Below are 16,756 nucleotides of genomic sequence, written 5' to 3'. Positions count from 1 at the left end.
TTTATTATATCGTTTAGCATTTATAAAAAAAATTCTAAGCAGATACCTATTATTATTATGTAGCAATATAGCATTTATTATTAAGATTACTTAAATTACCAAAGTAAAATTGCCTTAAAATTGATTTAATGTTACCAAATCATTCAATACTTTTTTTATACAAAGAAAATAATAATTCAAATTTTTATAATTGCTCAAATTTTCTACTATCAATTTTCTATTCTTATTTCAGGTTTTTTAATCATTTAGTTTTGTTATATTTTCCAATTATCAAAACTTTAAATTATACAGGGTATTAAATTACAAATATATTTTTATTAAAATGTAATGATTTGTTTCAATATGAATTTTCAAATAAAACTCAAGCACAATTACAGCATATTAAGATTAAATTTCTCAAAATTAGAATTTGATTAAAATTTTCCAAAGATTTTGACGTAATTGTTACAGTATTTTGTATATTTGTTAAATCCTAAAATATGTAATACTTTTGTATTCAAATAAATAAATTTTTCATATATTCTTTTGTTAAAATTTATTTTCACATCTTTTTCGGTTTTAAACAAACTAAAAAGAATTTGCATGGATTCTTTATCACACCTAATATTTTCAATCTTATTGTTTAGTGATTTATAAATATACAAGTTGTTCGCACTTTGCCCTTATGGGAGAACGGGTGAGTTGAGGAACATAGCCTAAAACTACCCCAAGACATTTATGAAGATTTATACATGCAATATTTTTTACAAGAATTGATATTTACACAGTACTGGACAATTTAGTTGTAAAAGGATCTGGAAAAGCCAGGTAGGAACCGCTGGGCTGGATGGGGAACCTCAGCGTTCCGTGGCAGCAACGGTCAATGTCGTTGTCACTCTCAATCTTCAATTGGTTCAATTTTCTTTCATCATTCTGTGTAGTTTCTGTCAAAACTTTGCTCTTTTTAGGAACTGAAACCTTATAATAATATAACAAGAATAATTAAGGTTAAAAGTAACATAGCATTTCTTTTCTTTGATTTTAGTTTTCTGGATGACACGCAAACTTTTAAATATAAAAAAAGTCGATTTATTAATACCTAAAGGAAAAAAATAGGGGAGGATGGGGATTCTGGTTTCTGTTACAAATATCATAAATTCACAAATACTTTTTAATAATGTTTATGTTAATGGCAATTATTAATCTACGTATAGTCACCGAGTAGCTTTGCCTCTAAAATAGGAAATATAGATTTATGAAAATTTTAAAATGAAGGCTTCCAACTAAAAATGCATCATGATGGACAGTAAAATCATCACTTCTTTGAAATAGTTCAGAACTTAAGATGCTTGTAAAATATATGGCTTGGCAGCCGTTAATTTTTTAAGAAGAAATTTATAGTGATCCACAGTTGTCTATATGTTCTTTTTCAAAACTGTCAGCATTTTGTCGACATGAAATTTTAAGGTTTTCCTATAATATTCTTTACTTCAAATAAACAGCGTGAATGGTTGTCAACTGGTCCACATTTTACTGATGTATTGATGACCAATGCTGACACGTGTTATTAATTTTGCAGACATAAAGTTGAAGATTTAAGAGCACTCTCATGTAATTTCTGTACACAACCCGCTGCCGCTAGTAACTTAACAATCTGATGCGGCGGAGATGCTACAAGAATGAACGGCTGCCAATTCCTTGTTAAATGTACTTCAGTTTTGAAAAATATAAAATTCATATTTTACGAGATCAGTATATAGCTTTTAGGAAGCAAGAGCAAATTTTGTCAATTAATGGGCCGGATGATAGGGGAGAATTTAGAATATGGAGTATTTGAAGCTTTTTAAAGTGCCTGTAAAAATGGACGTCATATTGGCTTGCCATTGGTAAATTTAAATGTATATTGGCCTCCCATTGGTGATTTAGACTGTGTATTTGTCAATCATTGGTCATTTGTATCGTTTGACTTCATTTTTTATAAGCACTATAAAGAACTGCGTAGTATTTACCTTTTCTTTTGATGAGTAGCATGATACTAGCAATGCAGCGATTGTAGTAAGCAATGATATCACCAGTAGAACTACACAAATTTGATTATTAGAATAGTTTGTTCAAATAAGGAATGATCAAAGATATGGATCAAAATATTTAATTATATTTTTATCAAGAGGATAAAATCTAATTTGTTTTATTACCAGTTAGAATAACGAGCAGATTTGAAACTTCATTCAACAGTCGAATCTAAAATAATATTAAAACTTTTAAAACATTTTTGCATTTAATTAGACAAGTATAATAACATCCATAACCAGAGAGACAACTTAATGTGAGTTATTGAGTAAGTATGTTCATTGATTCGCATTTCATTGATCTTCACAGCAAAATCTAGCCATTTAACTGTTTTAAAATAATCTATTGAAAAGTTTGATATAATTTAGATAAAATAACGGACAGAAAACATCAATTATAGAGTAGCTTCACCACTAAAAAGTAAACCATATTTTTAAGGATTTGCGCCCAAATATAGAAATTCACAATTGAAAAGAAATCTAAAACGAGCTCAAAATATCTATTTATAAAGATCCTTTGAGTAGCAATGCTACTTTTGAAAACTTTTTGTATGCAGGGACGTACATGATGTGCAAACGAATAATACCCCCTTACCATAACAAATTAACCCTATTCCCAAAAGGTTCAAAGCACTATAACTTTAATTATTCCCAAAATTTAGACTTTTCATACACCACCCCCCCCCCCCCTTCAACATTAAAAACTTTAACGTCCTTTACCATCTAGAAACTATCAAAATTTTTTGGGCCAAAACATTCCAACAACTATTATTATTAATGTCGTGCATCTGACATAGTAGCACAAGTTAAGTACAATGTTAAGATCTTCAGTTAGGGCCGAGATTTCAACTCATTCTTGTTTCAATTGAAATATGCAAATATAATTTCTAAATTTGTACCTGAACAATAGTGAGACATCCGTGTGTAAAAATAGAAGGTTTATATGTCCAGGTTTCTTTCAACATTCCAGCGCCACACCCTGTACTTACATCTAGAAAATAGATACAGGTAAAATTTAATATTTGAAAGCCACACCCTGTACTTACATTTAGAAAAATAGGTACAGGTTAAATTGAACATTTTAGTGCCACACCCTGTACTTACATCTAGAAATAGGTACAGGTTAAAATTAACATTCCATCGCCACTCCCTGTACTTACACCTAGAAAAATAGGTACAGACAAAGTTTACAATTCCAGTGTCACACCCTGTACTTACATTTCAAAAATAGGTACAGATAAAGTTTATATTTCATGTGCCACACCCTGTACTTACATCTAGAAAAATGATTACAGGTAAATTTTATATTTCCAGTGCCACACCCTGTACTTACATCTAGAAAAATAGGTACAGGTAAAATTAAACATTACATTTAACATCTTAAATCTGATATCTAAAACTACGCTTTTGTTAAAACAATATTTATTTCAGATTGCTTTTTGATTCGTAAAACAATTCAAAAATTTTAAAACAATGACTTAACCAGAGCGTATAAATATGCAGATGTATATATTAAAGTTCATATTCCGCGGCTTTTGAAGCATATCAGGGGGTTAGCTTTGAATATATTATATGAATTTGATATCTATCTATATTGGTCTTTGAGCTATAGAAATTTATGGTATTTTCAAGAATCTTTATTTCAGGGCCCGGCAGCAACGCATCAGCCGCGACTAAGCCTCAAGATAAAAACCTTTTTGATGCTTTGAAATTTTTTTTCAAAAGAGGGATTTCCATATTTAGGACAGTTTTAGACTTCCAGCTATTTTTTTCCAATTGTAAAAGGTTTATTTCTCTGACGCTTACAGGCTGTTGAGCGACTGCCGAGCCCTGCCTATATAATGCTTATTCTAAAGTACGTCACATCCGTGATTTTTTGCAATCATATTTAATAAAAATTTTCAAAATATTTGAAATATTCTTTTACAACTGCAATGTACATGCAAAAATGTTTTAGTTAAATTAAAATTTCGCAGATTTTTACATCAAAGGAAAGGAATTATTGGAATAGTAAATATAATGAGGTACACAACACTCTAAGAATTTTTAAATTAATTATCCAATTAGAAAAAGTGAAGTAATGTACTTTAATTTAATTGGTTTTTGGAGATATAGGGGGGGGGGGGGGCAGAATCAGATTCATCATAAACTTTCTATTTGTTTCTATAATAATTTATGTACGTTTATGATTTAAGAATTAATAATGGGTCACCAGGTTAAGAGAAAAAGTAGCTTTGACTTAAACAAAGCATACAAATAGGGTCTTCAGCACACCAAAAAGTATCATAATATCGCAGTTGAAAAATGAAAAAGAATTTATTTTGATACTTTATTGGGGTTATATTAGGAGATTAGGCCCTGCAAGTAGGGGAGGGGGGATAAGTCTTACGGTATCTTAATTAGTCTTACGGTTAACTGGTTCTTCAGGTAAGTTTGAACGCAGCTCCTATGTCCAATATTCTTAAACTAGCAGCTACGCCAAATTGACTCTAGGGGTTCTGTATTTAAAAAAGGAGAGGGGTCAGAAAACAGCCTGAAACCATCAAGAGACCTATATGAAGCTTCTCTAAAATCAAAAGATGTCAACAGGCAGACAAAACCCTTACTACTTTCTACATTAGAATATTACTAAACCTGTACAGCATGAATCTGGAACAGAATTCTGGTATCCATATTCACTATTCTTCCAATCCTAAATAATGATAACAGTTCTACATATTTTCTTCTTTTATTAAAATCTAAAGAAATATAAACAATTAATTGGGCCTTAAAATGCAATTAGTAATCTTAAATTTAAAATTAATCATCATACAATTATTAGTAAAGACGACCTTAAGATGTACCCCAAATATTTTTTTATATTTATTTAGCTTGTTGGCTATACCTTTTTCTTCCAATATTGAACACATAAAAATTAAGTGATAACACTAAATTTGAAGAAAAAAGGTAATTTTTACAAAACATAAAGGTTCTTTTTGGTTTGTCCAAAATTGATCCGGGATGATTTTAGGCTATTTCCTTTCTAAAATAAGGTCTTGGAATGGTTATACCTGAAATCCTGTATGAAAATTCAAAACTCCACAACAAAAGTATTCTTGCTGTAAACTGTAAATAAAAAAGCAACAGTTAATTTATTTCCTTTCATAAAGACCATGGTACTTAAGGGATATGACAATGAACGATAAATTGATATACACGCCATATGATGATAAAATATCTCTTCTGTGGATCTAAATCATTCGTGGGTTAGTTTGTACCATCTAATCAATATTTAGTAAGATATCTATAATACAAAGTAGAATGATGTCTGTCCGTCCGTCTGTCTGTCCGTCTGTTTGTCCGTCTGTCCGTCCCTTAAGATCTCGGTAACCACTGAACCGATCGGATTCTACTATTAAGGGTAAATACCTATTGGTCCTGTGGTGGTTTTGTAGGCTATTTGCTTAAGATTTCTGATGGCACGAGGGCGGTTTCCGTAGTGCCACGTTTACTTAACTATTTATCTTAAGACTAAATTTAACAATTGGTTGGTTCAGATTTTGTATTTGGAAACCACTCGTCCATGTGCTTAATGAGAAAAGCTCATAGTCTGATCTAAGCTATATTAGTCTATGATGCTAGTCTCACATATATACCCTATTTTACTTTAGTCCATTGTTTAATATCAATATAACAAGTTATACCTATTTTAGGTAGTGATTTTCTGATAACTGAATCAAAGTGACCATGTGATCTATACAATGCTCTCCTGGAAAGCTAAGTGCAGGTAAGAGTTGGTTATCTAGGTAGCTTTTAAATAAAGTAAAGTTTTACTCCATAAATCTTATTTAAGTCTGTAATTGACGAAGCTACTCAATAACTAATTATATTCTTAAAAGAATCAAAGCTACTCTACAATTAGTTTTATAGGTCGGTTTTTGGGGTTACAATTTTAATATAAATTAGGAATTAAAACCTGGTTACTTTATGATTTTATTGGCATAGTAAAATGAATTAAATAATTACACATCAAATTGTCTTTTACATAATAAGAAATAATACTAGATATATACATTAATAATAGAAAATATGTACAACATTAAATTAAACATATCTTTATAAGTTTATTCTATGCAGCAAATGCATTCAGTAAAGAATAAAAGCTGAGATAGTTCCATTGGGGTAAAATCCTTTATGTCATTAATTAGGGGCTCAAAGTCTTTCAAAGCTGGACTTTTCTTAACAAGCTTAAGTAATTTAGTTACTTGGCCAGGTTTAAAACCTTTATGTGCTTTCCTATCTTGAAGACACATACCAATAAGATTAGCTATTTGAATAGATCTTCCTAAAGGAACCAATGAGTCAAAGTCTATGACATTACTCTCGGTTTGGCAAGATGAATCTATCTTTTCAGGTATAGCCTCAAAGATAGCATTTAAATCAACTTCAGGCATTTCAAGAAGTAAAGTTATAGGATCCATTATATTGATAAGTTAAAGTTAAAGTAATTAAATAGTTTAAATATAATTTTGCCTGTGAGTATGGTGAGGGTTTATGATTACTTCCAAGCTTGAAGATGGAGAGTAAACCAAAAATAGACATGCCTTACTGGGAATTCTGGATTTTATATATCCTACAGAGAGAACCGCATAGAGAGCATATTTACCATCCCCTCAGGAGAATCCTCTGGAAGGAAAGAAGCTCCATTCTTTCCCTTTAAGCTTTCCCTTAGTCCTTTACATTCAATGGATGTTCCCCAAATAGTATTGCAGGGGAATATTAAAAATAGGTACTTTTTAGGGGAATATCAAACATTACCTTGACCTATTGACCTACTGACCTATTGGCCTAGTGACCTAATGTACTTGTCCTTGCAGTACATTGACCGGTCATTAACCTATTGTACTGCAAAGTATGATGCAATATCGAATTTTCCATTTTAAGACAAGAATAGACATGTTTAAACAGGAATAGGTACTTATTTAAGGGGGAATATTCTACAGTACATTGACCTGTTATTGACCTATTGTACTGTCACAACAGTACATTGACCTGTCAATGACCCTTGTATTGCAAAGTATGATGCAATATTGATTTTCCATTTAAATACCAGAAAAGAATGATAAAAGGTTAAAATTAACATGGCAAGGACTCGGCCAATGGTTCCAAAGAAAATGTTTAAATTTCAATTTAATTTATGATGGGATATCATTTCCTTGGTCCTTTTACGAAATTTTGCCTTATTTTTTTTATTCACCTCTTGGGGCAAAGCCCCTAGAGGCTAAGGACGAAACCGCTAGTTTATAAAAAAAAACTTATGGTACAAGAATAATTTAGTGTTCAATATTGCCTTCCTGATTAAATAAAATTTCCTAGATATCCAGGTAAATTTGATAGCTTTTTATTGAAACTTTTGAAAATTTTTTAGATTTTTCTTATATAGAATCATTAGAATTTTGTATTAATATAAAATCCGAGAGCCGGCTCATTGGAGAATTTTAAAGAGCCATTGTTGAATCTTATATGTAAAAGATTTTAGCTAAGATAAGCACCAAGTCATAAATACCTTGATCTAGAGATAAACATTGGAATCTAATATGTAGTGGCTCTCAATATTTTTTTTAGAGCCAGTTTAAGAGTTTTCACATATGAAAACCAAAAATGTCTTGTTTAAATCACACAACCTTTCCAAAGATTTTGATAAAATTGATTAAAAGGATGAAATTATTCAAAATTAGCACAGCATGATAAGTAATAATAATATTTTTTTTCTTTTTCAGTATTCAGAATGAAATATGAAATAATTTTCATTTTAGTATTTTTTTTATAAAACTACAATTAAGGTCGTCCGTTCGTAACGGTTAGCTCTTTTTGTTAATTTAAAAATTGAGGTGATAGGTTCGAATGTAAGACTGACACTAGATCATAACTAAACTAAAGTTATTAAAAATCCTCTCTACTTTGGATTTGTCATGTGATCGTCATAAACAGTTAGAGAAGGGATAATGCCTTGGCCTTTAAAAAGGCGCAACTCGTTAACAATTACAGTTAGAACTTTTCAGAAAAAAATTCGTGCAATCAAAGGGTTAATTGTTTGTTGGACAGTATTTTACGTAAATGATAACGAAATTTTCAATAACAGAGTAGCTTCATTATGAATTTAATAATTTTATGTAATTTGATAATTTATTCATCACCACATAAATGTTAGATTAAAAGCATATTCAAATCTCCCCTACTGCAAAGTATTTCTGTTTCTTTAATCATATAAAATGATGTGCTATCTCGTCCGCACAGCTAAATGTGTTGACGGGTTCCCATAAAAAAAAAACTTTATTTATCGGTTCAGCGGTTAGCAAGATCCTTCACTACAGACAAAAAAAGCTTACTACTTTATAGAATAGGATGGAGTGGAAGAGGAGGGGGGGGGGAGAAGGAAATATGGGCTGTTTATTACACTAGTACCCAAAGTTTTATAATAATGTTTTCTTATTTGTTGGCTTAACAACTTGGGTGACCAAAGTGAATTTGATTGGTTGGTTAATTCAGTGTTCAACTACTAATTTTCATCTACAGAAGGGGTAATTTTGTGCATTATCATTTGTTTTTTTTAAGCATATCTTACAAAGGTTGGAAGAGTTTTCAAGTTCACTTAGTAATAAAAGTGAACTTGTAAAAGAAAAAGTAAATAACACATTAGGACAGAAATATGTAATCAAAAATTGTTATTAGATGTTTAGTTTATGTGCTTGATATGATTTTTTTCTAAACATAATGACAAAAATTACTTTTTTTGCAAACCATCTAGTAAATCTTCCCAAATCCCTCCTACCTAACCCTTCCTATCAGTTTCTTTTCTAAGATTTAAAGATTTCAATACAAAAAGAGTTCTTGAAATACTTGAAGCATATTTTTCCCTATCCCTTGTCAACCCCCCACTTAAAACGACATTTACGTGGATATAGAGAAAAGTAAATAGGCTAGGAATAATTACATAATGATATTTAGTAACTTGAATACATTTATTATGTTCATAATTTAAACTAATTGGCATCTCATTTAACCCTTAACTTTCGGGACCCTTGCCTAACCTTAATCGGTCAGGGGGGTGGGGTGTTGAATGCCCCCCCCCCCCTATTATCACAGTTCAGTTTAAAGCTAAGGGGCTAAAAAGTTTTGTGCATGTTCCCTGTTTTATAATGAATTTCCGACCCAAAGTAGGTCAATGTCAAATTTCACTTCCTTCACCATTTTATATAATGTTTAACAACCTTTGTTTTAAATTTTAAAATTACTTACCTATATATCTCCCCTTTTCCCTTTGTATTATTTATAATTTTTTCCTTAAAAAAGGACCACTAAAAATCCTCAAATAAATCTGTTAAAAAATACAAATTACCTCTGGGCAACATACAAATATGTAGGAGCAAAGCTTACTAATGATTTATCTTTTGATTGATATAAACAAAATAAAAATCTATAAGACTTGTTAATGGGCTGGCCATTTTTTATAGAATTTTAGATAAGCCTTGCTGATATATGAGAGGCTATTGTTTTATTTTTCATTAAATATTATTGTGTTGGGATTCATATATCCCAATCCAATAGATTCAAATAAATTCGTCAAAATTAGTAAAACCAACTTTGATGTTAAATAAAATATCTTAAAAGCTTTGATAATATATTTCTTATTTTTAACATTATGTGTAAATGATTTATATTTTCTTCTCTCTTATGTTTCTAAAGAGATAATATTTCAATATGTTTGTTCTTGTTATTTATTTATTTATGTTATTTTTACAACTTAAATATCTTTTCACCAAATTTTTCCCCTGTTTCTATCTTTTAAACAAGGATGACAACATCCTTAAAAGTAAAGCTAATAAATGACAAACGAACTTAATGAAACCAACAAATTTAGTAGTATACATTGTTTAGATATCTGAACCAAAAAGCTGTATAAATTAAACCAAAGTTAAATGAAAAAATACCCTGCCCCCTCCTAAATTAAACAAGGATGACAACATCCATAAAAGCAAAACTCTGAAACGATAGGACAAATGGACATTAAAACTTGTATAGTGTTAGAACTGAATAATCAGAATATAATTTATAGGAGTCAAAGCAAAGTTGGAAGTAAATTTGTTGTAAAACTTCTTTACACAGTATAATGTTTTTTAGACATTTTTGACATACTTACATTTTTAGGACTTGATTATAGAGTTGCTTCGCTTATAATAATGTATATTGTTGTCACAGGAATCAGTATACCAAAAATCAGATCAATCGGATAATTAGATCACATAAAAAGTTGTTGTTAAAGAAGTAAAAAAATCAATATGTTTAAAATGGACTTACGGACATTCATGTATGATTATAGTGTTACTACGCTTTCTAAATCGTACCTAACTAATACAGAAATCACCATGCAAAGTTTGAAATTGATAGGACAATTCTGACATGCCTAAATTAAAGAAAAAAGCTATCTGTGACGGACGGACAGAGGGATGTAAGGACCAACCCTAATATTAGAAAAGCTTCGCTTTTAAAATTAAATAATAGTAGGAGGGTATATTAATAACAAAGGTAGTCTTACTCTTAACAAGTTAACAAGGCACTTTTTAAATCTTTCAAATATTTAAAATTTTTGTCAATGATGCATATTGCATATAATTATATTTTAGAATTCGCCTATTGATTTAAACTTAGCATGATGATTTCTGTGATATTTAAGTACAATTTACAGAGCTTAGCAACTCTATCATTGTTAGAGAAAATAGGTTGACCTATGATTTGAAAAATATTGATTTTTAAATTAAGTTAAGGCATGTTAGAATTGTTATATCGATCTCAAACTTTATATGATGATTCCTGTATCAGTTGAATAAATTTTTTTTATAGCGAAGCAACTCCATAATTGTTATCAGAAATTAAATATGTCCATTTAAAACATATTGATATTTTAAAAACTTTTTATTCAACAATTTTCATATGTATTTAAAACAGGATAAGATAAACAAGGAGGAGAAAATAGAATGGGTTAGTCTAAAACTAAAGGAAGGTAGATGTCCCCTCCCTTCTTGCAAAGTATCAGATTTTATTTTTAAGCTAATAAATAAGAAATTATTTTGTGAATTATCATTAGGAATGTGCATTAATAATTGGCCATTGTCTTATCCCTTTATATCTCTGTGGGTTTTACATATGAGTAGCTTGAGTACATATGTTTATGTAATTAGGGATCTTAAGGGATAAGACAATGGACGATAAATTAATGTTTGCACCCAATGATGATAATCAAAATTACTTTTGTTTAAATCTTATCCAACCAATCAAGGTTTATTGTTTTAGTAAAACTATACAACCAGGTATTTTGGAATTATTAACATTTTGTTATTAAAAAAACTTTAGTATAATTGTTAAGCTACCTCTAGCTAAGCTTATATTAAACCTTGTCCTGCCCCCCCCCCCCCCCCCTGTGAAAGTTGCTAATTTGTAAGTGCAGCTACTCTATGATTAAAGTATGTCCATCCATACTTTTTGTTCCTTCAATTATTTTTAAATTGATATTTCTCTCTTTCTCTTTATATTAAGACTAGCAGTTTTGCCCCCTTTGCAGTCTCTATAAGAAGCTTCTCTGTAAAGGAGAACCATATCGGTTCCTCCATTAGTGAGATCATCTGTTTTATTTATTAGGGTTAACAAACTTTTAATGCTGCGCTACCTGTCAACATTATTGTCCTTAATTTAAAATATTCTTTTAACACATATTAAGATTTATTGAAGCCATCAAAGCATTAAATATCTTTTAACACCCAAAAAGGTCTGAACTCAACGACTTTTTTCACAAATAAACTAATTAAAGGACATATCAGTATGTCCATCTTTCTATTCTTCTTTCTGTCTCTATCTTTTTTTTTCATTTCTTTCACCTTTTCATCCTAAAATGTGTAAATTTTAAATGCTGCGCTACATATCAACATAAACTAGATTGTCCTTGTTATTTTAAACATTGTCCTTGTTTTTCTAAAAATTAGTAGAATGAATAAACAGAAATTCTACTACTTTTTAACATACTATTTGCTTCGTCCCTAACCTCTATGGCAGGACAGGGGAAGTTTGGAAAAATAGTCTAAAACAACCCAAAGACATTAATAAAGATTTCCTGAAAATTAAACCCTTAGGACCAGTAATTTCTGAGAATTTTAGCTTCAGACAAAAAATCGTATTTATTAAAATTAGTACTGGTCATTGTATTTTATTATGAAAAAAGTAAAAAATTTTAGAGGAGACGGTTACACACACACCTTCCCCCCCCCCTCTCAGATATAGTACTTCTTTACAATGCAGGGAGGGAGGGGACAATGGGCTGTTTATTACACTAGTCCCCAAAGTTTCATAACCACGATATCTTATTCGTTACTTTAAAACTTTGGGGAATTTTACTAAATTTTGATTGGTTAGTTCAAAACTAGTCCAAACATTTTAACCAATAACTTCAATCTACAGAAGGGGTAAGCTTGTCTATCCTCATTCGAGATGTACATATATCAATTTATCATTTATTGTCTTATCCCTTAATATCCATGTTTACAATGTTTTTTTCTCACATATCTTGGTCCATATATCCTTCTTATATGTCAACTGTTGAAAAGAGAAACAAGGATGAAAACATCCATAATTAGAAAAGCACAAAAAATTGTATCTACGTAAACATTTGAAAATTGAACCCTAAACACCAAAAGTCTGATGAAAAATATAAAAATAGCCTAAAATCTACTAAAAATCAGCCCGACCACCATGAATGTTTAATAGTTGGTTGTTTATAGGATCCGAAAATGATGTTTCCCCTATTTTGTGTCTAAAGGACAAACATTGTAAATTATAGAGTAGCTTTGCTACTAAAATATCTACAATAATGTCTAACGAAGGAGTCTATCTTTTTCACACACACACACACACACATATATCCCCCCCCCCTCCCTTTTTCCCCTTCACTCTATAATATGAGTGAAAGTTTACGGAGTAGGGGAAGACAGTGGCTCCGAGAGTTGGCGCATATCCTCCTGTTTATTGGAAGCTCGTTTTAGCACTTATTCCCCTTTCTTCTTTACCCCCCCCCCCCCTTAATTACTTTTAGGGCTCATAAAACAAAACAAATGTTATCTATCTATCCATGATATTTTTCAACTGTTTAAAAGATGTTTAAAATAAGGGAAAGTCCATTAGAAAAACTGAAGGTTAAACTTTGTTTTTTAACAATGACAATGATAGATGGATAGATAGATGGAAATATGGATGGATAGATAGATAGATAGATGGAAATATGGATGGAAAGATAGATAGATAGATGGAAAGATGGATGGATAGATAGATAGATAGATGGAAATATGGATGAATAGATAGATAGTTAGATGGAAAGATGGATGGATAGATAGATAGATAGATAGATAGAAAGATAGATAGATATATAGATAGATAGATAGATAGATAGATAGATAGATAGATAGATAGATAGATAGATAGATAGATAGATAGATAGATAGATAGATAGATAGATAGATAGATAGATAGATAGATAGATAGATAGATAGATAGATAGATAGATAGATAGATAGATAGATAGATAGATAGATAGATAGATAGATAGATAGATAGATAGATAGATAGATAGATAGATAGATAGATAGATAGATAGATAGATAGATAGATAGATAGATAGATAGATAGATAGATAGATAGATAGATAGATAGATAGATAGATAGATAGATAGATAGATAGATAGATAGATAGATAGATATATAGATATATAGATAGATAGATAGATAGATAGATAGATAGATAGAAAGATAGATAGATAGATAGATAGATAGATAGATAGATAGATAGATAGATAGATAGATAGATAGATAGATAGATAGATAGATAGATAGATAGATAGATAGATAGATAGATAGATAGATAGATAGATAGATAGATAGATAGATAGATAGATAGATAGATAGATAGATAGATAGATAGATAGATAGATAGAAAGATAGATAGATAGATAGATAGATAGATAGATAGATAGATAGATAGATAGATAGATAGATAGATAGATAGATAGATAGATAGATAGATAGATAGATAGTTAGTTAGTTAGTTAGTTAGTTAGATAGATAGATAGATAGATAGATAGATAGATAGATAGATAGATAGATAGATAGATAGATAGACAGACAGACAGACAGACAGACAGACAGACAGACAGACAGACAGACAGACAGACAGACAGACAGACAGACAGACAGACAGACAGACAGACAGACAGACAGACAGACAAACAGATAGATAGATAGATTAAAAGATAGATGGTTAGATATATAGATATACAGATAGATAGATCGAATCAAATAAAAAGAAATAACCTGAAACCTGTCCATATAACAAAGCTAAGCTTTTATGACAATTTAACATTGAATAGTTAAGCCGTTTATAGGACTTACACTCAATCACACATCCAGATACTTTACAATTTATAGAATAAATCACTATGACTTTATCCACTTAAAAAGTAATATAAAGTAAAATTCTCGAAAATTGGTGATCCCAATTGGTTGTTCTTTTCAGGTAAGCTTTATAGATATCTTAAGGGTTGATTTAAGCTATTTTCCTGACATCCCACGTCTTCCTCCAGAGGCTAGAGACAAAGTGTTCATCAATAGAAAAAACCTAAAAGGATAGGACAATGGACGCTAAATTGATGTACATATCCAATGATGAAGCACATAATTACCCCTTATGTTGATTGAAATTAGTGGTTGAAACATTTAAACAGTGAACTTGATAAACCAATCAATCAAAATTGATTGAAAGTCCCCAAAGTTGTTAATCCAATGAGTAAGAAAATGTAATCATAAAACTTTGAGGTTTAATGTAATAAAAAGCCCATTATACCCTCTCTCTATTATAAATATCTTAGAGGGCGGATTTAAGCTATTTTCCTAGCATCCCTAATATATTTGGAAAAAAAAACAATCTTAAATTCACATTTCTTTCATGGTGTTACCTCAGGGATCTAAAGGGATAAGACAATAGTCAAATCTTGTACATTCCCGATGATGATAAACAAGATTAGCCCTTCTGTAGATTCAGGGAGGAAGGGGACATTGGACTGTTTAATGCACTAGTCCCCATAGTCATAACAATGTTTTCTTCTTAGTCATTGGCTTAACAACTTTGAGGATTTTTCTTGGCTTTTTATTAGTTGGTTCATTAAGTTGAGTGTCTAAATGTTGCAACCACTAATTGTAATCTACGGAAGGGGCAATTTTCTTATCATCTTTTGGGTTGTACATCAATATATCGGCCATTATCTTATCCCTTTAGATCCCTCGTTATATTATAACAATTTGTTATACAGAAATATTTAAATATCATTTAATGTTATATTTTTTTAGCAAAGCTACTCTAGAAATAACTTGGTGCGTCTGTCCATCTGTATGGCTAAGGGGAAACATGAATTTCTTGACTACTATTAATGTAGAAAGCTGAAATTTTTGGTGAAAACTTGTAAGACCTATGCACATCAAGGCTACATACATTTTCACTTATTACATTATACCAGGGAGGAAGATGACATTGGGCTGTTTATTACACTTGTACACAAAGTTTTTTTTGTCTAACAACTTTGGGGACTTTTGTGTTTTAACGTTTCAACCACTAATTGTAATCTACAGAAGGGGTAATTTTGTGTATCATCTTTTGAGTTTTACATCAATATATCTGCCATTGTCACATCCCTTTAGATCTATGTCATCCAGACTATATATGTTCCATTATTACATTATACTGTTCACATTTCTTGAAAACCTTTTTTTAAACAAAACTTTTTTCTAATTCTGTCTGCATGGTAATTTGGATGGGTTAGAATTGTTCTATTGTTTTCAAATTTTGCATGATGATTCCAATAACAGTTAGGTACGAATTAGAAAGCATAGCAACTCTATGAAAATCCAAATGTCCATTTAAAATAGGGTGATTTTTAATGTTTTTTTTACAACATCTTTTTGTATGACATTCATCTGATTTCAATGTATTAGGAAAAGCATCTCTATTAAAATAATTATTTATTATATAAATCCTGGGCAGGCTTTTAACCTCTCCTTGTTTGGTTGTAGAGGTGGGGATGGGGGGGGGGAGGGTAGTTTAACCCCAATTTTGTAAAATCAAGTACAGATTAACTCATGACCGTCAAATAAAAATAAATGGGCAGACAATAGTCTATAGTCTAATAGAGATTAATACGTGACCGTTTTGTTTTTTTGGAAATAATTGGGCAGGGATCTAAAGGGATAAGACAATGGCTGTTAAATTCATGTACATCCCAAATGATGACACAAAAAATTAACCATTCTGTAGATTGATATTAGTGGTTGACACGTTTGAACACTCAACTTACTAAACCAACCAATTAAAATTCAGGAAAAGTCCCCAAAGTTGTTAAGCCAACAAATAAGAAAATGCTTTTTATAAAACTTTGGGGACATGTGATATAAACAGCCCATTGTTCCCTCTCTCTAATATATACTTTCAATTTTAGGATTTGATTATAGAGTTGCCTTGCTTATAATACTTTACCTTGTTGTCCTAAGAATCATTATTTAAAAAATCAGATGAATAAGATAACTATGTAATACAAAATTATTTTGTCAAAGTGTCAAGAAAATCAGCATGATTAATTGGA

The 16,756-nt window shown here is 30.5% G+C and overlaps 1 protein-coding gene across 1 annotated transcript in view; it reads right to left on the bottom strand.

The window, feature by feature from the left end:
* Positions 1-24: 24 nt before the first annotated feature.
* LOC145327947 (uncharacterized) overlaps positions 25-16,756 on the bottom strand; it is a 32,751-nt gene continuing 16,019 nt past the window's right edge. The window contains exons 8-13 of the mRNA XM_080171473.1: positions 5,099-5,153; positions 4,683-4,740; positions 2,948-3,039; positions 2,175-2,220; positions 1,989-2,059; positions 25-957 (exon numbers count right to left, since the gene is read on the bottom strand). Of these exons, the coding sequence (XP_080027599.1) occupies positions 760-957; positions 1,989-2,059; positions 2,175-2,220; positions 2,948-3,039; positions 4,683-4,740; positions 5,099-5,153 (520 nt within the window). The 3' untranslated portion in view covers positions 25-759. The remainder of the gene's footprint in view (positions 958-1,988; positions 2,060-2,174; positions 2,221-2,947; positions 3,040-4,682; positions 4,741-5,098; positions 5,154-16,756) is intronic.

The sequence above is a fragment of the Acartia tonsa genome, chromosome 1 (assembly GCF_053477335.1).
Source record: "Acartia tonsa isolate MP-2025a chromosome 1, ASM5347733v1, whole genome shotgun sequence".
Lineage (NCBI taxonomy): Eukaryota > Metazoa > Arthropoda > Copepoda > Calanoida > Acartiidae > Acartia > Acartia tonsa.
The sequence above is the reverse complement of the archived record's forward strand: the minus strand, read 5'-3'. Positions and strand labels throughout refer to the sequence as shown.